Source organism: Juglans microcarpa x Juglans regia, chromosome 5S (genome assembly GCF_004785595.1).
Source record: "Juglans microcarpa x Juglans regia isolate MS1-56 chromosome 5S, Jm3101_v1.0, whole genome shotgun sequence".
NCBI classification, from domain to species: domain Eukaryota; kingdom Viridiplantae; phylum Streptophyta; class Magnoliopsida; order Fagales; family Juglandaceae; genus Juglans; species Juglans microcarpa x Juglans regia.
In genome coordinates, this window is record NC_054603.1 from 14318430 (window position 1) to 14343386 (window position 24957).

The 24957-nt window shown below is 36.0% G+C and overlaps 1 protein-coding gene across 9 annotated transcripts in view; it reads right to left on the minus strand.

Moving 5' to 3' along the window:
- The window catches only part of LOC121267535, a 150589-nt gene that overhangs the window by 80960 nt on the left and 44672 nt on the right, over window positions 1–24957 (minus strand). For 4 of the 9 annotated variants that reach the window (XM_041171444.1, XM_041171437.1, XM_041171443.1 and 1 more), the window contains exons 2-3: window positions 1758–1889; window positions 1446–1647 (exon numbers count right to left, since the gene is read on the minus strand). The exons of 2 other annotated variants lie outside the window; for them this stretch is intronic. In XM_041171444.1, coding sequence (XP_041027378.1) covers window positions 1446–1647; window positions 1758–1889 — 334 coding nt within the window. Of the gene's footprint in view, window positions 1–1445; window positions 1648–1757; window positions 1890–1998; window positions 2339–24957 lie in introns of those variants that run through there. 3 more of the 9 variants (XM_041171438.1, XM_041171442.1, XM_041171435.1) reach the window with 3 other exon arrangements.

A 24957-nucleotide genomic window follows, 5' to 3' on the forward strand; every position in this document is an offset into this window, starting at 1 on the left:
AAACCCAACACCGAAAATCTGTATAGCTTCTCTTAAATTACAAAGTTGGGGGAGCTTAAAGCTTTATTTTATAGAACTCTATGTACTTGGGCCATTGCTGTTGACTTCAACGGCATGCACCAACATGATTTTCTTCTCTTTATTGCGCCTTCTTAGTTAGGGCAAACAGTTATTTTCTTCTTGAGTATTGTACTGGACTATGCCCATTCATTGATCAATAAAATTTGTTTACTTATAAAAAAAAAAAGTCTTGAAGTCAACACAACAACAGAACAATGCTAAACAAAAAATTAAAGTTCCGGTAACCAATCTCCTATTTTATACACACCGGAGACTTTCTAATATATATTAATCCAAAAGTTTAAAGCCCAACACTTTGTAATAGCAATTAAAGGTTAATGCCCAACAAAATCTCCGGTTAAGATTAGAGAATGTTACTCTATTGACTTCCAGGACAGGCTCCATCTCATTTCCATAACCAAAAGTTTCTGAATAACTGACAGAAATAGGCTAGAGATAATGGCTAGAAAAGATCAATAGTTTGTGGAATGAGAACAAGAGGATTACAGGACAAAAAGCTCAAATGAGGAGTTGGTGGATAAATATCTAATAGAATGAGAAGGTAGTAATGGATTAGTACAGTGGCAGTGGAGGATTAGGGAGGGATTTAGAGTATATTTCAGAGTGGAAGCAATACCATGTCTTTGATTTTTTAAAATGGGTAATAGATATTTTATTAAAGGTGTGGCCCCTGTACACAGGTGGCAAATCTACAAGCAGTAATTTAAGGTTATCATATGCCACTGTCCAAACTTAGAGAGACTAAAGCATAATGGAATCATTCACCACACAGCTAGGCAACAAAGATTACTATTTTAACTTTCAGCTCCACCCTTCCCAAGGGAATAACCCAAACTATCCCAAGACATTTGAAAATTGAGACCAAAGTGCTCTGGCCACGGCACTGTGAAGCCGTGCTCTTCCTACACATCCAGCTCATCTCATCCACGAGTGTAATCTCCTTGACAATGTGAACAACCTCATTTTTTATTGCTGTCACTTTGTCAGATAAGAATCTTTCTTACCCATCACTTGAATATCATGGAGATTGCGCATGAGTGTCAATTTCATCCTATAAGAGTCTTTGGTTTTCTGAAAACATGAAAAAATGAATAGCTCCATTGAGCTACCACTCTAATATAGTATATGAATCTCCACAGAGATCATAACCAATCATGGCCCTAAAGTTTATGACTGGCATAAGAGGATCCAGTAGCCTAGTCTAATTAGATGGGACATTTGTTCATGGAAGGTCAGCTAAATATATGTATAAGATAATTAACAGATTCATCTATCTACCAATGAATTAATTAGAAATACGAAAACGACAAAGCCATAACAGTGGCTCAAAGGTACCAAGAATCAATGGAATCAATTTGCTTTACCTCGCTCATCCTCGGGGGGCTTTAGCCTAAAGGATTTCGCTGTCTCAGAGTCTATACCATCTAATACCACAGCTTGATACGTCTTAATCTCACCTCCATCGCCAAGATCCTTGGCGTTGAAGGTTATATAATACCTGATTCCCCTGGAAGCCTGACCCATTGCCTTCAAGACCTTAACAAACTCCAACTCTGCATTGGCATCCTACATGCCAACCAAAGCCATGACGAATTTGCACAATTTTCTGTTTAAAAAGATGATGGTGATAATAATTTTTATAAATAATAATAATAACAGAGAAAAAAAAAAGAAACCTTGAACCGACGATTGTATTCGTCTATTGCGAGCTGCGAATACCGTTTATACTTATCATAGTTGTAGTCTATGTTGCATGGTTGAATTTGGTGGAAACAACTGACGCCAGGGATGTCAGAAACATCAAAGCCCTAAACCAACAAATGACACGAAAAGATGGAGGAATTAAACAAAAAATTAAAGCTGGAGTAGGCGTTGACAATTATAATAGAAGATCGGATCAAATATAGTGAGACTCACGTCACTGTTCAAAACTTGTTCGCTGTAGGAGTAGGCTTCCTCTGGTGTCATCTCATCACGTAAATCATTTAGCGCGCAATATTCCGGCGAAGTTGAAGACAAATTATTTTGGCTGAGGATTAATTCTCTTTCCAGCTTGTCGTAACCAAACAATTCCACAAGACCCATCTCGTCCATCTCCATTACTCTTCAAGTGATAACCCAACATTTGGAGAACACGAAGACAAGGCTAGCCGCTGCCGCTGCTGCTCTCGCTATCGCTATCGCCTCAATGACCTAAGCAAGCACGGGAATTGTCTCTCTCGTCAATTTAGAAATATCTCTCCACATTAATTTTTCTTTCCATTAGGCATCACCGTTAACAAAAATAAATAAATCAAACATCTTTAAAAAATTAAACTAGGTCAAAAAAAAAAAAGAATTTTATAAAAAAGTAATTAAAAATCACTAACAATGTAAAGAAAAAAAAAAGAATTTTTATAAAAATTTAATTAGAAAATCATTAAAAATTGAGAATATTAAAAAATAATTACAAGAGAGTTTATTTCGCAATGTTTAATATTTATGATAATGCTTATGCAATTTTGAATTATCAACCCTCTAAACCACGATTTAATATGCATAATGAGTAATAATAAAGCATGTCACTTTATTAAAATATGAGAAATGATATTTGTAATCATAACATGTATAAGCGCACACTCCTTTTAAAGAAATTGAGTAAATATGAAAAATTAATTTTTTTAATTGTATACCTCATTATTTTTCAAAAAGAGTACGCAATGCTTGCATAATATGTGACTATATCCAGCATTATTCTTAAAATATAAAACTGACTTTAATTTCATATAGAATTATAAAATTATTGTAAAAATGTTGTAGATAAATAATTTTCTACATATAAAATATGGTTACAAATGGAATAAAATGCCGAAATTTTGTTAGAGGTTACATTATCAAGTTATAGGTCAAACTGGAGTCAGAAAACCCTAATTCCGACTTTGACTCCAACTTTGTCAGAGTTTGAATCCAAACTCTGGCTCTGACCATAGTAGACTCAATTGGAGCAGAGTCGAAGCCACAAGCACCCAAAAATCACAACAAGCCAAACCACCTAAAAATCACAACAAATGAAATCTGGAAGCAAAAATCACTGATACACCCAAATCACAAGCATAATCACCGAAATCACAAACCCAACAAATTCAATAAGTTGAAAGTTGAATAAAATATTATTAGAATATATTTTTTAATTTTATTTATGTTTTAAAATTTTAAAAGGTTGAATTATTTATTATATTTTATGTAAAAATTTAGAAAAATTGTAATGATAAGATGAGATGAGATGAAACACTTTTATTATCCAAATAAAGCCTAATTTTTCTTTCCATCAGGCATCACCATTAACAAAAAATAAATCAAACATCTTTAAATATGTAAAAAAATGAATTTATAAAAGGTAATTAAAAATTACTAAAAATTGAGAATATTGAAAAATAATACAAGAATGGCCACCTCGAGGGTGGGCCAAAAAATCTTAAAAACTCAAAAAAACATAAAGCTAATAAAAAATAATGATATATAAAAAAAAATAGAGAAAACTCTAGAAGATTAAAAACAAAACAAAAAAAAATAAAAAATATTAAATGCCTAGAAACATTAATCAAAGTTCTATTTATGTTATAATGGCTTAAGATAGCTAACTTAGGTACATATTGATATATATATATATATATATATATATATATATCAAGAAGATACAGACAGCATTTTTCATTAATTAATTTAGTTATTTTAGCATATATTTATGACCAAATTGATCTACCCTATGTCTAAATGGGTTGGTCATTTTCTTTCTTTTTATTTTTTATTTTTTTTAAACCAAAACAACTTCCATTTATCATCCAATACTCAAAGGATTGCATTGTTTCTCCAGTTGGATACATGGTTTAATCCAATCTAGACAATCTTCTATCCATGCTACCTCTTCTCACATTGAAGAGAATACTTAGCTAGTTTGTGAGCTACCACATTACCCTCCCTAGGAGTGTACTGAAGTTGCCGTTTCTGAACTTTACTTTGATGTCTTCAATCAGTTGTCCATACTATGCACAATTCTCCTCCCTTTCCTTAACTTCCTTGATTAACTTCATGGCATCCCCTTCTAGAATAGCTTCCTTAATTCCTATTTCTTCACAGCAAACTATAGCTCTCTAAAGTGTATTTGCCTATGCCACAACAGCATCTTTAACTGCAAGAGAAAGCATGCACAAAGCACCAAAAAATCCCTTGTAGAGTCCCTAATCACAACTCCAGCACCCATTTTTAATCTGCTTTCATCAATGGTTACGTCCCAATTCACCTTATAAGTATGATGACTTGGAGTTTGCCATCTAATGTACCACACAGGCTGTAACGTCCGTCCTTGTGCTGAGACTTTTTATAAGACGATTTTAGAAAGGATGACAGAAATTACCGTTCGATTTAAGACTTTTTACTTCCATACCCAGGGTGCAAGACACTACGTTATAAAATAAAATGTGCTTTGAGAATAAAAGAGATTTATAACGAAAAACATCAATTTTTAAATAAAAGGACCTCTCGTGCAGTTAAAACTCTCATGCCTAGATCTCCATGCTCTTCCCATGAGCCATGTCCGTCTTGATGCAAACTGCTCATTCAGTTCCTGTGAGGGGAGGGGCACACATAAAAACTAAAATGAGTCGAATATTCAGTAAGCATTACTTCATACTATTAAAATATAATAACATAGGTTTTTATTCATGCATTCATCATACCATACATACTATACGTACATGCATGCGTGCATTCATTTGAAAACATCATTGGAAGGGGTTTTTCTTTAAAAAGGGTTTTTTTTTTCATAAAACGTATCTCCCGTCAGTGCCTTTATTTCATCAAGAATTCGATGTATTCATGCATTCATACATTCTTTCTTATCACTTCTGGTACACACCGTTACGCTCCATGTGTTGGGGTTAGCAGTCTTTTGGACCCAGACTCCACCCATGGCCACTGGTTGGGAATCCCTTTTTCGTCAGGGGCGGCACTGGATGCACTACCAGTACTACTTACCTGACATTGCAATATGCCCAGTCCATTAGTACCATTTTCATTCATTCATATGGTCGTTACGCATTTTATTGCATTTCATTTCAGTCATTTCTTTCAGTTCAGTCATTTCATTTCTTTTCATTTAGCAGTTCATTCATGGAGAAACATCATTTGAAAAAATGGACGTAAACATCATTTTTCACGGCATCCATAAAGCATCAATTCATAGGGACCTTTTAAAACAACTTACTTTTTTCGCATTGTTTAAAGCATCAGTTAAAGCATCAAGCATAAGCCTCAACATTTCTATTCATGGAAAATACTTGCAATAGATACTGTGTATTGTCATCCATTCACATGCATACAATTAATATTTTGGGTGCGTAAAAAGAGACTGCCAAGAAGGGCCGTACATACATATATCTTTAAACACTTAGCAAGTTCTCATAAAACATCTTTCGTGCTATTTCGTAATGCATCATAAGGAAAAATCACTTCATTTTCATTTTGTATGGTTTTGGAAAACTCTAGAAGAGTATGGACATAATACTTACCTGGACTCCTTGCTACTTTCATATCATGTAGTCCATTCATGTGCATGTTAGATGGCAACCTACATGCATACACATAACCTTAACGTCATTCTCTATCTAATGCATAAGTAACTAAACTAGAAGTAAAACTACACTTCACTCGGAAAACACTCTTCTTCTATCTCGTGTTCTTATGTGCTCTTTACTATACTAAAACCTTCGGGATCAACTTATGTTCACTACCTCTTTCAGACTCAAGGTCTTACCTCGAGTGCTCATTCACTAAAGTGAACCCATGATTCACCTTAGGATTAAGACATTAAAACCTTCATCTTAGTCTTCCTATTGACCACATTCGGATGCATGATTCGGAATCACGCATCCCAATCCTAGATAATACATCTATCACTGCCTCCATGTATTTTAGCTCGCACAAAATCCTCATTCCCATCCATACATGCCACAAGACTCTAAGCCAACTCTAAGGCTTAAGCACTGTGTAACCATGGTTAGGACAGATTACCCATTACATATGGTGAATCCGTTTGACATATGTGTCACCAGATTACACATGTACCTTACCCCTTTATCACCTAAGATCAACATATAACACGTTGATCACATGCTCGAAGGGACAAGCTATCCGTCCTTTTTGACAGTTCATACCAACACTTAACAAGACAAGACTCCATTCACAACTACACCTTACGTCACGTCATATAGCTCGAGACTACTCCCAAACTACACCGTGACCTTATCATATCATCTGACATCCTGCTACGTCAGTATGTGAGTACGGTCCCTCACGTACTCCTGTCACATCGTGACATCTCATTACGTTCCTGCTACGCCACACAGAGTACACTCTATGTGTACTCTTCCTAGCACAGTCCACGACACTACACACCATAGTTCCCAAGTACGCCCAACACTTCGCATACACAGCACATCGCATCACATCACCACACTATACAGTGAACTCCACAAATACTAATAGCACAATCCACAACCTAATCAACTAATTAACAGCTAACATAAATAACAAGGGATAGAGGGTTATACCATTGACGGGGATAACCCGTGCGTTGCTCGTTGACCGTCACAGTTGATGACGTCGGAAGGGTCATACGTGGCGGCTAACCCACGTATAGTGGCTGTTTGGGCCCTTGAGGATGGCTACGGGTGCGGATCTGGAAGGGGTTGGGCATGGAGGGGCTTGGGAGGACCTTGGCGAGGTGGTAGTGGCGGAGTAGGTAAGGTGGTGCGACGGCTCTACGGCGGTAGATCTAAGCTGTGAGGTGGAGAGGAGCTATGGGAGAGAGAGAGGGCCTGAGAGAGGTGGAGGGCTTGGCTGACTTGGAGAAGCTCGAGGAGGAGTCACAGTGGTCAAAGGAGGTGCTCAGTGGGGTTAGGCCTGATGCACGGTGGCGCTAGGGCCGTCGGTGGCGGTAGAACCGTGTGAAACCCATTTATTGGTTGTGTGCGTGTGTGGGACGGAGAGGGAGAGGGAGAGGGAGGTGCATGGTGGCTAGGTCTGTTAGACGTGGTCACTGGTGTGAGGTGGTGGAGGTGCAGTGTCCTGGGTAGCCACGTAAGGCGGCACTAGGAGCTGCGCATGGTGAAGCCGTGCATGAGGGGCTGTGTGCTTGCAACGGAGAATGAGGCTGTGAGATGGAGTTCGGGTTCGGTGGTGGGAACTCACCGACATGAGAGGACGCAGATGGTGGTGGCGGTGAGGCTGGGCGGTGCACGGAAGCATCGGGTTGGGCTTAGGGAGAATCTGGTGAGAAGGAGGAGAGAGAGAGAGAGAGGGAAGGGAAAAGTGAGGGAGAAAGAGAGGGGGCTTGGGTGTTTAATCTAAACCCTTCATCTTGGGATCTACAAGACGATCTAACTATAGGGAATTAAAACACAGATTTAAAATGTGTAAACATTAACTTAATAAAAGCACTAAGAGGAATTAAGATAGAATATTATTTAAACTAAACTTTAGTTATAAAATAATATTCCTTCATCATTAACAAAATGATGAAATCTTATTTAATTTATTTAATAGAATAAAGCCATTCAATTACTTAGAGCTTTCAACATAATTTAAATCTCATAATATTTTAAATAATTGAAATCATTTTAATAAATTATATTAAAATTATTTTCGACAATTATAATAGTTTTGGTGCTTTTCAAAAATATTATAATTGTCTTACTTAAAATCAAGTTTAGTTCAATAACACTAGAAATACCCTATATAAATATTTTCAATACATTTAAAACACTGGCTGTACTTTAGAAATAACATAATATCTTTAAAAACACGCCATTGAGATTCAGCACGCATAACGAGATTCATGGCCATTAGAGAGAGAAAGGAGCGGGTTGTTACACAGGCTCAACATGAAACTTGTATTCGAATGTTGTTTTTTAATATGGATGAAAAACCCACTAGGATTTTAGCAAGTATTTTTGGTAATAGGTTACGAACCCAGAATTTGTATTGATTTATTATGGACTTTTTATTGGGTTTGATATTTAGATTATTTTCGATTATTATTTTATTGAACAAGTGAGATTTATTTTGAGTTTTTGGCCCAACAAATTGTGGAACGAAGGCAAGTTTATAGTGTGAGGCGGAGCCTTTTTATAAATCAGGCCCAACAAGCCCAAATTCGTATGAAGCCATTTTTCAACCCCTATCCATGCATGTTTTCTATCTATTTTTCTCTCCTAGGATTATTATTCACATCCATGGCATACATTTTCACGGCAAGAGTGCGCATAGTAGATATGTATTCGCATTGCATTTATTTTTCTCTTTCTTTAGTTCCTCTAGGGTTTTTCAACCACTTGACCTACATATAGAAGTAGAAGTATTCTTTTTCTTCTGCTTAGAGAAACTGCCTAAGGCTCCTTTGTTGTCAGCCACTCCCCGAAGCCAAAGCATCTTCTGTCGCCATCACTGCATCTCCATGGATTGCAGCACCTCCTCGCCGTGCGCGACCTCCACATGACCATCACTGGAACTCCAGCTCCTCTGCCGTAGACCACTGCACCGAGAACAATCACCAGCATAGTGAACCTAAACTCCTTTGTTTTGGGTCTGAAAAACAGAGCAATTGGTTGCTCCTCCAAGCACAGTAGTTTCGCACTACCAACCACTGTTTCGAATCTCGTACCGTACCGTCCTGTATGACGGATATTTTTCGTACCGAATATCGGCCGTACCGGTTGGTACCAGTCGTACCGGCCTCAATTTCGGCCTGTACTGGCCTATATTTCGACCTTTTGTTTTTTGTTTTTTTTTTCATCTTTTCAAACTACAAGCTTATTTTTTAACTCACAATTTAGACTAGATTATTTATAATTTATATATATGTATTTATATATAATTTATTCATATATAGACTATTATTTTAGAATATAATTTATATATATAATTTATTCATATATCGACTATCTCGAAACGGTATCGGTATTGAAATATTTTATTATAGTGCCTTGACTGGTACGGCGTCCGGTACGGTATTCAAAACATTGCTACCAACCCTTTCAGATGTCTCCTCCACATCGCAAAAGGAACCCGTTGTCCAGCATCTTTGCCACAATGCCTAGCCATGCTGCCATCGATAGTCACCCAGGCCGTCATCGCACGTAACTCTCTTAGTAAGGAGCTCTCTGTCTCTTTCCACATTTCCTTTAGCTCCGTTCCTTTCGCTCCTATTTCCTTAGCTGCCTTTCCTTTCGTTGCTATTTTCTTTAGCTCCGGTCCTTTCGCTCCTATTTCCTTAGCCGCCTTTCCTTTCACTTCTTCCTTTCCTTTCCTTTTCCTTGGCTTTCCTCTCCATTTTCTCCTTCCTGCATTTTCAGAGTGTTAATTTCTATTTGTGAAAATTCCTTTGGTGGAGATTTCATTGTTTAAGATTCTGTTGATAGAGATTCCGCTGATAAATATGTCGGGTAGCCAAAGGCCTACCTGCACTCCTCTGCGAGAGATATAGAGCTGCCTCTGGCATGACTCATCCCTTTTGCCTCACGAGGAGGTAGGTTGAAGCTGGTGGAGTTTCCTTTGGTGGAGATTTCGTTGATGGAGATTTCGCTGATGTAGAGTCAGTTGGTGGAGATTTTGTCTTCGAGTGGCCAAGGGTCGACCCGCACTCCTCCGCGAGAGAGATAAGGCAACATTTTAAGCCTACCTTTCCCTTTTACCTCGTTGGAAGGTAAGTTGCTGATGACGATCCAGTTAATGTAAATTCCGTTGATGATGTAACTAAGTTTCATTTCTTAACATAATTATTAAATCTTATAAGAAACCTAATAAATTCTATTAAATATTCTTAACATAATAATTTTATTAAATTCTACTAAATAGACAAAGGAATATTAACAAAATATTAGTCTCAATAATATACTTTGAAATATAATTCAAATTCTTTAAACACTTCCTTATAAAATAGCCTTTGACTAATATATTTATTTAATTACAAACTTTGGGTTTAAAATTATTAGCCTAGTTTTAATTGAGAAAACAGTCCATTTAAAATAATTAGAATAGTTTTTGTAAAAAATATAACCTGGCCCATAACATAATATTATTACTACATGAGCCCAACAAAATAAGCCCATTACACACACATAAGGGCCTAGGGCCCAAGGGCCCATTAAAAACCTACGGATTCTTCTAGAAACAGAATACACGGCCAACCAAAAATAGAGAGTTTGAGAGAGAGGGAGAGGATTTGCGATGGACTCACCGAGAGGGTATGCGACGAAGATAGGTTGCGCGGCGATTATGGCAACAAGCGAGGGTCACGGCGACGCAACTAATGGCTTCTCTGTGGTGGTGCGACATCGAGTGAGGGAGAGAGAGAGATTAGAGAGAGAACTGTTATACCGAAAATAAGAGGAGGCTGGCAGCGGTCGAGGTCTTACCTGAAGGGAGTGGGCTCAACGGGGCTGCACTGGTCGGCAGTTTCTAGCTCCGTGGGTGGTGCTCCGTCGTCCTATGGTGGTCGGCGGCGGTTGGGCAGAAACTAAGGCTTAAGCGAAAGTGTTGTTCCCCTTGGTATTTTAGAAACATAGGATTTTCGTGGGGTGGCTCACGGCTTCGAGTTTCTCCTCTCGTATACGGGGTAAGCACAATTTATAAGTGTAGATGATAGAGAAAAATAAAAGAAAATCTAAAGGAGTAGAGACGTGCATGTGTATGAGAGTGGAGACGTGCAGAGTGGAGAAAATTACTCATCAACAGAGTCGGTTTCCACTAGAATTTGAATTTACTAAACTAGGGATGAGGATGAATATGAGGTTAGGATTACAAATTTGAAAGAAAATGGGATGAAACTTACGGGTTGGTAGTTTAAAGCGTTTAACTAAGATGCTAAAAACAAGAGATGAGATTCGGAGGAGATAGAGAGAAATAAACTTTAAATTCAAACCAAACTCTAGTGAACGTAATCTAATACAATTTAGTAATAATTATTAAAACAAAACTTTAGCAAATTCAAATAAAATTACAATAGAAATTATTAAAATAATCAATATAAAAATCTGATAAAACTATAATCATAATAATAATAGAAAAAGTTTTACTAGGAAATTTACTTATATACCCTAAAACCAAGACTAGTATGTTACAATCTCCCTCATAGATCACTTTGTCAAAGCCCAGCCCCAAACAAAAAGCAACAGCTAAGAAAACTCCTTAAGATTATGCAATGCAATCTTAGGTGTAGGATTACCAAACTTGAAAAAGTTGTTTTGAAGTAATGACACTCATTTTCATCCCTTAAAATAATACTAATACCCATCTTCTTGCTCTGAAAATTCAAAGCAATATCTCAATTTGCTTTGATACAATTTGACAATGAAGGTTGCCAAACTTGAGCACGAGCTTCCTCTTGCAAGAGTATCACGAAATGAAAATTGGATAGTTGACTTGAACTCTTCCTAAGAAACATTAGCCATCTAAAATAAAGAGGCATATTGGAAAATACCCAACAACAATTGCAGAAGGACATGAAATTGAGATCAGGAAGACTACACTTTTAAATTTTTTTACAACAAAGAGTCCAAACATCCTTAGCATAAGGGCATCCCCAAACAAAGTTTATCCCAGAAAATTTGGACATGAATCCACATTAACCATGCCAATCAGTGAACAAAACTCAAAAGCTTTTCTGGGTTTGCAGCTTTTTCCTTCGCATTAAGGTACCCATGCTTAAATGGGCATTCCATGGTCCTCCATTTACAGCTCTCAAACCCATGAGAAATAGAAACTAATGGATAAAAGGGGTCCTCCATTTCGGTGCAATTTACGTTGCTCTACCCAACAGCAAATTCATAAACCAGTTCAACATTTCAACAGACTCTGCAACCAAGAGAAAGTGCCCATCACAAAGTAGGGATTTCATGCAAAAATCCATCAAACTGTGGTGTGCAAATTAAAAATATCACCCAAAAATTATGAACATCTAATACCCAACAAAATTTTTCTCGTGCAAAAAAGGATATGCGAATCTTTATCAAACAACACTACTAGTGTTTTTTTTTTTTTTTTTTTTTTTTTTTTGCCTCGAATATACCCAAATCAAGATAATAAGCCAAAGCACAATTCTCCTCAGCTGGGATCAAACATGTAGATTCCCAGCCCAAGGGAGGGTTTGATTGGCAGAGCTAGAGTGTAAATGTAATGCCCCGTTCTCGGAGGTCCGGAAAGTTAACTCTTAATACCTAAAATCAACTTAAATAACACAACTATAAAATCCAGAAAATCTCATAAAATATTAATCCATTTAATCAATCCAAATATCTAAGTTCCTTCATGGGGACAATAAAAAAAATCTCAATAACATAAATTAAAAACTCTCCAAAACTCGAAATTATCCTTAACTCATCAAATCAAAATACTCGAAAAATAAAATCAATTTACTAACTACGACTCTCAAATAAGCACTTGTACCCTCAGGTACTTATTCCACTTCGATCATCACACTTTACTAAAACTTCCTACTCTTGTACTCCAGCTGAACCATCAAAATTATCTGAAAAAGATATGGAGATAAGGGGTGAGTTATCAACAACTCAGTAAGCAGAGAATATATACCAGTGTGTCAACATGAGCATTTACAGAAATCAAAATGCAGAACAAAACATTTTCATTTTCAGAGTACGGAAGCAAAACATGTTATCAAATATTAGAGCGAAAATTTAGAAATAATTTCATTCAAAAATATCCTTTGGCATAGCATAAATGATCATAATCATCATCAGAACATCATATCAGAACAGAAGCCATGTATAACCCCTGTGGTAGGGATGTGCAATTTGCGGATAACCATGCAGAACATAAAACACTCTGTCACTAAGGTGTGCACTCAAAACAGAGACCACTACTATAACCTGTGGCAGGGCCGTATCCACTATTATAGCCCGTGGTTGGGCCGTATCCACTATTGTAACCCGTGGTTGGGCCGTATCTACTATTATTACCCGTGGTGAGGCCGCATCCACTATTATAACCCGTGGCAGGGCCGTAACTGAACAGAACGGAAACAGAATCAAATTCAGAATCAAAGAATCATGCCAAAAGTTTTCAGAAATCACATCTTATACAAACAAAGTACTGAACAAAATCATATTAGCTTCGTAATCAAAACAGATCCAAAGCATATTTACAATATTTATGCATAAATTTTTATATTCACTCGTTTTGCATAAAATAGAAATAAAATGTCAAAAATAAGCTCATGTCTACACCAGTCATGATGGAAAATACTTTATTCTTAAACAGAATCTCATGAATAATGCAGAACAAATAACTGAGGTAGTTCAAATTTCTTTTCATAATCAAATATGTATATTTTTCAGAAAGGCAACCTCAGCTCATTTTATTTTAATGCAAAGTCTAGTATAGGAACTCCGCTTACCTGGACTTCTTAACTTTTTTCAAAATTTTCCTAAAAAATGTTGAACAGTAATTAATCGTCACCTATAAAATAATCACATAATTCTCGTAAATTTTCAATTAATCTCATATTTCGATATTCAATCCTACGCTTCTAAAATAGCCTATTAAATTCCTCAAAACCTAAAATTCAAATAATCACTTTCTAAAATCGTCACTGTTGATTTAATAACTATGACTAAAAAATTTAAAAGTTTGATCTATTTATCATTGAAAACAAACTATAAAGTTTAATACTAGATAATATAATTATCCCAAAATATTTTAAAATAAACATAACAATTTTTAAATAGACTAAATCATATCTAAAGTGCAAAAACAACATTACTCTAATATTATTTACTCTTAAAATAAATCTTTACTTAATAACATGTTAAAAATACTTAAGTGATTTTCTGTAATCCTAAATATATAAGAGTGTACTATTACATAATAAAAATTAAAAACCCATTAATATATCATGTATTAAAGGGTATTACGGTAATTTCAATTAATTCTTTGAAAACTAACAAAAACCTATGTAAATCAACAGAACAAGCACGGTAGGGCTTACTCAGGGAGGAAATCACGCGGCAGTATGCGACGTAGCGAGGGGCTAGGCAGATAGCGCTGATCTCGGCGGAGCACTGGACGAGAGAGAGAGACCAATGAATGAGGAAAAACAATGAACAACATAGAGTTAGCCGAGAGAGTGACACGGAGGTGCTGTCGATGGCTTACCGAAAGGGACGCAGCGGAAAAGCAGTGGCGTGGAGTGGCCGTCGGAGTTCTTTGTGCCAGTGGTAACGACGTGGAAGCGCTGGCACCGTGTGTGGTGGCTTTGAACGACAAGTGCACCGGCTGTGCGTTGCTCTATTTTCGGGGCCTAAAACAGGAGAGTTTTCGGTTCACTGAGTAGGTGGTTGTCCTTGGCAATATGGTGGTGGTGCAGTGGTGTACGGCAGAGGAGCAGAGCTCCAGTGATGGTCCAGTGGAGGTGGCGCATGGCAGGGTGGAGCTGCGATCTGTGGAGACGCAGTGTGCACGGGTTGCTTCGGTTTTACGTGGAGATGGAGGTGGCGGTGTGAAGGAGTTTGCTGCGAACGTACAAGGATGCAGGCTACGACAATGCGGTGGTTGAGGCTTACGTTCACGTGGTCTGGGCAGCGGCGTCACCGAAGATACAACCGTGTTGTGTTACGGCTTGGCCCGCGGTTGGGGTGTTGCACGACTTGGGGTGTGAGGATCTGAGGGGATGGAGGCTGGGCTTGCGATTCTAAGGTGGTGAGGCGGCAAGTGTTTGGGTAGTTTTTAATTGCATGGGAAAACAAACGTGTGTCTATCTATATGTGAGGTGACACCCTAGAGATAAGAGAGACGTGTGTGAGGATGAAAGCTGAGTCGTGTGTGTGCATGCATGTCGTGGACGAGAGGAAGACCTAGGGGAAAAGAAAAAAAAATAGATGGAAAGAAAAGAAAACCAAATAAAACGTGCGGGAAAAAAAAATAAACGTGTGAAGAAAATAAAATAAAATAAAATGAACTAAAAATAAATAAATAGATAAAAATAGAGCTTGATTGGGTCCGGGTGTTACATTCTCCTCCCCTTAAAAAATTTCATCCTCGAAATTTGTTAGTGCCACAAACAAAGCCTAAATATTTATCCACTACAACCATTCTTGCCTACACCAAGCGTCAATCATATCAATCATATTGTCCAACCTAATTAATATACCAAAATTGTCGAACCTAATATTCCAAATTCTAATCCTCCAATATTGGCAATCGTATTCTCCCATATTTTCCCTTGCCATACACATTCGCGCATACTGCCATTTTAAGTCTAAAATTAAAACCTCAATAATGCAATTAACGACCAAATAATAAATTTAAAATTCTCCACTTAATATAAAAACCTCAATAATATAATTAAAAAAAACTAAAATAATTTTGAACTCTCCACATAATCTACGAACCATTTTCAAATATCGAAATAGACTCTCAAATTATCATATCACCAAAGCCACTCTTCCGCTGCTCACTCTAACAACTTATAGTCTTAAAAACATTGGATCTCATACATCGGAAAAGAACTAACCCCCACATTTAACCAATCCATACTTTTTTTTTGTTACAACTAACTAACAGAGAACTCTTAAAACAATATATCATAATCAAAAGTTCCAAGCATAATTCCTAACTAACCTCGATTCATAAATTTCAAATCCTTAGAAAATCTACTCTCAACCAACTTCAACATTCTAAGCTATACGATTAAAACAGTACCATGCAAGCGTGATTAAACTCGACTCAAATAAAAAGATTTCAAGGAGAAATAGAGTGAGGTACCTGTGATCTCATTGTTATCGCCCTCAGCATCTTCAGCTGTCAATGCAAACACTCGAGCTGGTCCCATTCGACGTTGATTGTTTTCCTGTGTCGTTTGTCGGGGACCTGGGGGTGTATTGGACTTATTCTTGTCATCTGACAGTAATGGGCATTCTCTGATGAAATGGCTAGTCTTTCCACATCGAAAATATGACCCATTTTCTTTTCTACACTCCCAAGTGTGTACGTGGTTACAAAACTTGCAGGAGTTATTTGATTGATATCCCTGCACTTGCTTTTGCCCCGATCTGCTCCCATCATTTCTCTTCTTCCATGGCCCTTGATCCATCATAGATTGAGACCCCTGTGGCGCAGTCCTCTTCCTCTATTCCAGAAGTGCTGTGCTTCTTTGAGGCTCCGCTCAAATACTGTGGCCTTATTCACCAACTCTGAAATGTTTCGAATTTGAAAGGCCACAATTCGTTCATAAATCTTTTCATTCAACCCCTATTCAAACTTACGAGCTTTCTTCTCCTCATCAGGGATCAAATATGCAGCAAAACGTGATAACTCGATAAATCTAGCTACGTACTGGTGTACTGTCATAGCTCCCTGCACCAAATTAGCGAACTCCATAGCCTTGTCGTCTCGGACTGAGGTTGGAAAAAAGCGTTCTAGAAAGATCTGCTTGAAGTGCAGCCAACAAACTATTTCCGTCCCTTTCGCTTCTCTGATGGTTCTTTCAGAAATCCACCATCTTTTTGCTTCTCCCGTTAGTTTGAAAGCAGAGTATAAGACCTTTTGTTCGTCTGTGCAATTTATAACATAGAGTATCTCCTCAATATCTTGGATCCAGTCTTCTGCTAAGGTTGCGTCGCCCCGACCATCGAAGGTGGGAGGATGCATTCGATTAAATTGTTCTATGGTGCATCCCCATTCCTCATTTGTAGCATTCATACCCGATACACTTCTTTCCCGACGATGAGGTGGCATCTTGGATTTCTTGGATTGTATAAAAAATATAAAAAAATAAAAAAAAAATCATTACAAGAATAAAGGGTTCATACAAAACAAGCAAATGGTGATAATAGTATAACAAACATAAGTATATATATATATATATATAAAAAAAAAAAAAAAAAATTGTACATGCAACAGTAGTAACTCTATAACACTCCAGACTCTAAACCTTCCATCCCGTCAAATGCCTTATATGCGATCCAGAAAATCGAAACGAACCTCAATCAACATGAACAATTCAGAATATCTATAAAAATCCTACCCTTCAAATTCCATAAGATATCTTGCCTAACGCCTAAAACTTTTAATACCCCAAGTACCGATAAAGATCACCTCCTACAGTCCACAAATGTCCACACCACAACTCTGAAAATTTCTTCCTAAACCCACAGATATCTAAACCTCCAAGGTTTATAGTATGCAGAATTCAAACCTGGCTCTGATAACAACTGTAACGCCTCGATACCGGAGGTCCGGAGAGTTAACTCTTAATACCTAAAATCAACTTAAAAAACACAACTATAAAATTCAGAAAATCTCATAAAATATTAATCCATTTAATCAATCTAAATATTTAAGTTCCTCCATGGGGACAATAAAGAAAATCTCAATAACATAAATTAAAAACTCTCCAAAACTCGAAATTATCCTTAACTCATCAAATCAAAATACTCGAAAAATAAAATCAGTTTATTAACTACGACTCTCAAATAAGCACTTGTACCCTCAGACACTTATTTCACGTTGATCATCACACCTTGCTAAAACTTCATACTCTTGTACTCCAGCAGAACCATCAAAATTATCTGAAAAATATATGGAGATAAGAGGTGAGTTATCAACATCTCAGTAAGTAGAGAACATATACCAATGTGTAAATATGAGAGTTTACAGAAATCATAATGCAGAATAAAACATTTTCATTTTCAGAGTACGGAAGCAAAACATGTTATCAAAATATCAGAGCGAAAATTTAGAAATAATTTCATTCAAAAATATCCTTTGGCATATCATAAATGATCATCATCATCATCAGAACATCATATATCAGAACAGAAGCCATGTATAACTCCCGTGGTAGGGTTGTGCAATTTGCGGATAACCAAGTAGAACATAAAACACTCTGTCACCAAGGTGTGCACTCAAAACAAAGACTACTACTATAACCCGTGGCAGGGCCGTATCCACTATTATAACCCGTGGTTGGGCTGTATCTACTATTATTACCCGTGGTTGGGCCGTATCCACTATTGTAACTCATGGTTGGGCCGTATCCACTATTATTACCCGTGGTGGGGCCGTATCCACTATTATAACCCGTGACAGGGCCATAACTGAACAGAACAGAAACATAATCAAATTCAGAATCAAAGAGTCATGTCAAAAGTTTTCAGAAATCACATCTTATCCAAACGGAGTACTGAACAAAATCATATTATTTTCGTAATCAAAACAAATCCAAAGCATATTTACAATATTTATGTATAAATTTTTATATTCACTCATTTTGCATAAAATAGAAATAAAATGTCAAAAATAAGCTCATGTCTACACCAGTCATGATGGAAAATACTTTATTCTTAAATAGAATCTCATGAATAATGTAGAACAAATAACTGAGGTAGTTCAAATTTCTTTTCATAACCAAATATGTATATTTTTCAAAAAGTCAATCCCAGCTCATTTTATTTTAATGCAAATTCTAGCATAGGAACCCCGCTTACCTGAATTTCTTAACTTTTTCAAAATTTTCCTCAAAAATGTCGAACAATAATTAATCGTCTCTTATAAAATAATCACATAATTCTCATAAATTTTCAATTAATCTCATATTTCGATATTCAATCATACGCTTCTAAAATAGCCTTTAAATTCCTCAAAACCTAAAATTCAAATAATCACTTTCTATAATCGTCACTGTTGATTTAATAACTATGACTAGTTAAAAGTTTCATCTATTTATTATTGAAAAAAAAACTATAAAGTTTAATACTAGATAATATAATTATCCCAAAATATTTTAAAATAAACATAACTATTTTTAAATAGACTAAATCATATCTAAAGTGTAAAAACAACATTACTCCAATATTATTTACTCTTAAAATAAATCTTTACTTAATAACATGTTAAAAATACTTAAGTGATTTCCTGTAATCCTAAATATATAAGAGTGTACTATTACATAATAAAAATTAAAAGCCCATTAATATATCATGTATTAAAGGATATTATAGTAATTTCAATTAATTCTTTGAAAACTAACAAAAACTTATGTAAATCAATAGAACAAGCACGGCAGGGCTTACTCATGGAGGAAATCACGCGGCAGCATGCGACGTAGCAAGGGGCTAGGCAGACGACGGTGATCTCGGCGGAGCACTGGACGAGAGAGAGAGAGAGAGAGAAAGAGAGAGAGAGAGGGAGGGAGAGACCAACGAATGAGGAAAAACAATGAACGACATAGAGTAAACCGAGAGAGTGACACGGAGGTGCTGTCAATGGCTTACCGAAAGGGACGCGGCGGAAAAGGAGTGGCGTGGAGTGACCGTCGGAGTTCTCTATGCCGATGGTAACAACATGGAAGCGCTGGCACCGTGTGCGGTGGCTTTGAACGACAAGTGCATCGACTGTGCGTTGCTCTGTTTTCTGGGGCTAAAACAAGGGAGTTTTCGGTTCACTAAGTAGGTGGTTGTCCTTGGCAATATGGTGGCGGTGGAGTGGTGTACGGCAGAGGAGCAGAGCTCCAGTGATGGTCCAGTGGAGGTGGCGCACGGCGGGGTGGAGCTGCTATTCGTGGAGACGCAGTGTGCACGGGTTGCTTCGGTTTTACGTGGAGATGGAGGTGGCAGTACGAAGGAGTTTGCTGCAAACGTACAAGGATGTAGGTACGACAGTGCAGTGGTTGAGGCTTACGTTCACGTGGTCTGGGCAGCGGCGTCACCGAAGATACAACCGTGTTGTGTTACTGCTTGGCCCGCGGTTGGGGTGTTGCACGACTTGGGGTGTGAGGATCCGAGCGGATGGAGGCTGGGCTTGCGATTCAAGGTGGTGCGGCGGCAAGTGTTTGGGTAGTTTCTAATTGCATGAGAAAACATACTTGTGTCTATATATATGTGAGGTCAAACCCTAGAGATAAGAGAGACGTGTGTGAGGATGAAAGCTGAGTCGTGTGTGTGCATGCATGTCGTGGACGAGAGGAAGACTTAGGGGGGAAAAGAAAAAAAAATAGACGGAAAGAAAAGAAAACCAAATAAAACATGAGGGAAAAAAAATAAACGTGTGAAGAAAATAAAATAAAATAAAATGAACTAAAAATAAATAAATAGATAAAAATAAAGCTTGATTGGATCCGGGTGTTATAGTAAATCTGTTTCCCTTGCTTACCCATCATATATCAAACTGACACAAAAAAAACTAAACAAACACACGCACGCACACGCAGAGTAGCAAACAAAGCTCAAAAACTTAAATCTTACTAAGAGAGAGTGAGAGAGAGAATGCACCTTTGCAATGACCACTGCGACCGGCGACGGAGAACAGCGATAGTGAGTAGGGTTTCTGTAGTGCAGAGGAGAGTGTTTTCATCTTCAGTTCAGAGTCAGTTTCGATGGATTCAACTGGTTGTTTTTACAAAAACCCGATATCATACATTTGACCCGATGAACTTATCTTTCACAAGTTGGAGAAGTCGATTCTGCCAGACAGATCGAGCTTACGGCCCATTATGCACAACCCTACTAATTAATATATAATATTATGAATAGTAAAATATGATAAAATAAAATATATTCATAATTAAAAAAATTAAAATATTTTTAAAATTATTAATTATTCATTACTATATAATGAATAAATGGGTAATCCAATATGAAAATTTGATGTGAATAGTCAAAATCAAATTCATCTTATATTATTTCATTGTTATATAATAAAAAAATATTTATTCTAATATAAAGATTTATATGAATGAAATAATTAAAATTTAAATTCATCTTATATTTATCAAAAATATATTTTAATTTTAACTAATTCATTAGAGTGCTCTAACAGTGCAAAAACATTGTCTGCTGTGCAGTGACACCCAAAGTTTTAAATTTCGTACCGTACCGGCCGGTACGGCCGAAATTTTTCGTTTCGGCCGTCCGGCCGGTACAAGTACTATACCTGTTCCGTACCGGCCAAAATACCGGCCGTATCGGCCGGTACCGGTCATACCGGCCTCAATTTCGGCTTGTACCGGCCTATATTTCGGCCGGTCCCGACCGATATTTCGGCCTGTGTTTTTTTTTTTTTTTTTTCATTTTTTCGTTTTTTCAAACTACAAACTTATTTTTTAACCCTCAATTCAGACTAGACTATTTATAATTTATATATATATCTATTTGTATATAATTTATTTATATATAGACTATTATTTTAGAATATAATTTATATATATATATATAATTTATTTATAGATCGACTATCCTGAAACGTTATCCCGAAACGCTATCTCGAAACAGTACCGATATCAAAATATTTCGTTCTAGTGCCTTGATCGGTACGCTATCCGGTACGATATTCAAAACATTGGTGACACCACCTTGACCCGTCCTATCATTTGCTTTTTCTCGACCTTTTGGCCGTTAAGCAGTAGAGGACGACATTTTGGTCTTGACGGGATTGAGTGTGGGCGTCCTCAGCTACTCGCAGTGTGAGCTTTGTCTCGGTTCTTCCACCTACAGAATTTCCCATACGTACGTACACATGTTAGTATGCAGTTCGTTTGGGAACTTAATGCGGCTTGGACTCTGAACCGGAACCCCACACTTGATCTATGCTGCAATTTGATTCGATAAATTCCTCATTCGTCCTTACATCACTCTGTTGACCTTACTTTTTTCGTTTTTAATATTAAATTAAAAATAAATTGTAGTTTTTACTTTTAGCAACTATATTTTGAGATTTAAATTATTTGGTAGAATAATAAAATCTTATCGAAGAATATCTTTTAAAAACAATATATTATTTTTTGGAATTATAGAGGTATTTCGGCTAACAAATTCTCAATATATTTTGTAATCTAAATTTATTTATAATAGATTTTTTAATTAGACATAAATGTTATTTTCTATTAATAAATTCATAACTATTAATCAATCATTATTAAATGATTTTCAATAGAAAAATATTACTTTACACATTCAACTTGTCCCTTCATTTTAATATCTTATGTATTGTAATTTTTTTAAATTTTTTTTTACTTAATAATTAAGAAATTGACTATTATTGAATTGATTTTTTTTATATCTTTTAAAAATATTTTAAAATGATAAAAAAAATATAAATAACAAAATTGAACAAAAATTGAAAAGGTCAACTTAGTCTAGTAGTCAATTGAAGTGGTGTTACTTAGGCAGTAGAATAGCACCACTCTTTTTAATAATTGGTGAAATTTACCAATTTATCAAATCTAAAAAAAAAAACTATTCAAAATATTTTTTTTTTTATAAACTATCTCATCTAAACAAATTTTAATATTATTTTAAATATTTCATCTCATCTTATTTAAATTATATATCCAAACGGAACCTAAGTCATCCCAACACCTGCATTGACGAGAGATAATCTCATAGTCTAACAGTAGCAATTTGTTTAATTTATTTTTCTTTTCTCTAATGTCGTTGACTTCCTCTACTAACCTGTCACCTTAATCATAAAAAAACACAATATCAAGCAATTATTAAGACAGGATTAACGCTTAATTATGACCGGCCCACCTCCAACTATAAAAAAAAAAAGGCACCTGATCCCAATGTAAATAACAAGAAACCATGAAATCAGCACTTTGAGCATCAGCATTATTTTCATCAAATTTATCTTTAAAATTTAATAAAAAAAATATATATTTTTTATAAATCTAAAACTTCACTATCCTTAATTCCATATTAAATTAGTTATTAGATTCATCAAAATAATAATATAATATTATTTTTTTAATAATAATATTTTTAATTTTTCTTTCCTATTTTACAATTATACTAATTATATATTAGTTAATAATTTAATTTGATACTTAAATTATTGTTTCCCAAGTAATTTTTTCCCTAACCTAATTATCCAACAAACATATTTTGTAAACTATTCTTCTACCCAACAATCATATATACAATTTATGAAACTAACAAACACATTATGCTAACATTTCTTCTATCCAATAAAAACATCTACAATTTGTTCATCTAACAAACATATTATGCCAATATTTCTTCTACCTAATACTCACATCTACAATTCTTGAAACTAACAAACACTTCCACAAACCCTTATTCTCTATCCAAACTTCACATCTACAATTCTAAAAACTAACAAATACATTCATTCCACCATACACAATACTAACATTAAATCATATTTATAATTCTTGAAACCAACTAGATGTAACCAATAGTTCTTCTTTTGCCAAGATTTTTAGTTGTAGCTAATAGTCTCGGATTAAGTCATATAAATAGATCCATCCTCTCACTACTTCTCACTCATCAAAAACTAATCTTTCTTCTTCTAATCCATCAAATTGTGTTCTCTCAGTTTCCTATAGATCCCTTTTGAAGTATTGATCATATAGAAGATGAAGATTATTATGATCATGAGGAGGAAAAAAACTAATGACAATAATTAGAATTGGAGTGAATCCCTCGTGAAGAAGAAAATAAGAACTAAAAAGTTTAGAGTTACACAAAATGATAACACAAAGTTATATGCATATATATATGTATATAGCCTTCCAAGTTTAATAATTTTACACATTAAAAGTCGACATAGACCCAATCAGGAATAATCAACTTTGGCTTGAATTTTCACGAAGTTTCTCAAATTCCATATACATCATTCGTGCGTGCATGTATATGGAATCTGAGAAACTTCATTAAAATTCAAGCCAATATAAACAACTTTTTGTTTCAAACAACTCAAAAAATAGAAGGATTGAAAAACTCAAACTTTACTACCAATACATAAATTAGGGCAAAGTGATTAGAGGCCTTTTGGATTTTCTAAACTCGTACCAACGATAAAACTATGCACTCTCTGTCTTTGGGCGCGCATTGCAATTGACACCTAATTGAAATCAGACTAAGTAAAAGCACATCCAAGAAAGGCCATAAATACATACTACACTAACATACATACATAAGCATACATGAAGTGCAAAATTTCTCATACATGCATTTATGATGAATATATAAAGACGAGGAGAGAGTGAACTCACAGAGATAGAGAAGATTCGGAGCGAAGAATCGAAGAAGAGAAGGGAGCGGTAATGGTGTGCCTGTGGAGGTGATGGAGGTCCTCTTTCATCTAAAATACCCGACAAGAACTTGAACTTCAGTGGAGGTTTAATTTCATCAGATAAAGATGAACTGGTGACTCAGGGCAAAGGGAATGGATAGCTTGGCGAAAACAACAGAGAGGAAACAGAGGGAAGAAACGGAGAGGAAGAAAGGGAAAGGAAGAATGGGAATCTAGGAATTCACAGGTTGTTGGGAGGGAAGAAACGGAGAGGAAGAGAAAGGGGATTTCGAGATTTCGGGCTGTTGGGAGTGGAAGAGAAAGGGGGAGACAACAACGACATCATGGGTGAAAGACTGGTTTTGCTAATAAAATATATGGATAGTAATGAACAGTAGGTCTACAAACTTGAAGATGAATTGGAATGTCTTGTAACTCAAAGTTTCAGATTTTACTATATGGTGAATCCAATGCAGTGATTTAAAAGTCAAATTCATCAAATTTTGAAGATTGAACTCATTTGATGAGTCCAATGTCAATGCTCTCAAAGACTCTTTTTATTTGATATTCAAGTTTTCATTTTCTCTCCTACAAAATCGTGATAAAGGTTGGTGGTATAGTCACTCAAGGGAGCGAGTATAGAGGTAGTAGTCTTATCAAAGACTACAGAGGTGGCTTGTGATTGTTACTCCCAATGTTTTGAATATCGTTTTGGTGACCGTTTCGGTTGAGGTATTGAAATGAGATATTTTGGTACCAGTACCGTTTCGGATACCGTTTCGAAATAATCTATAT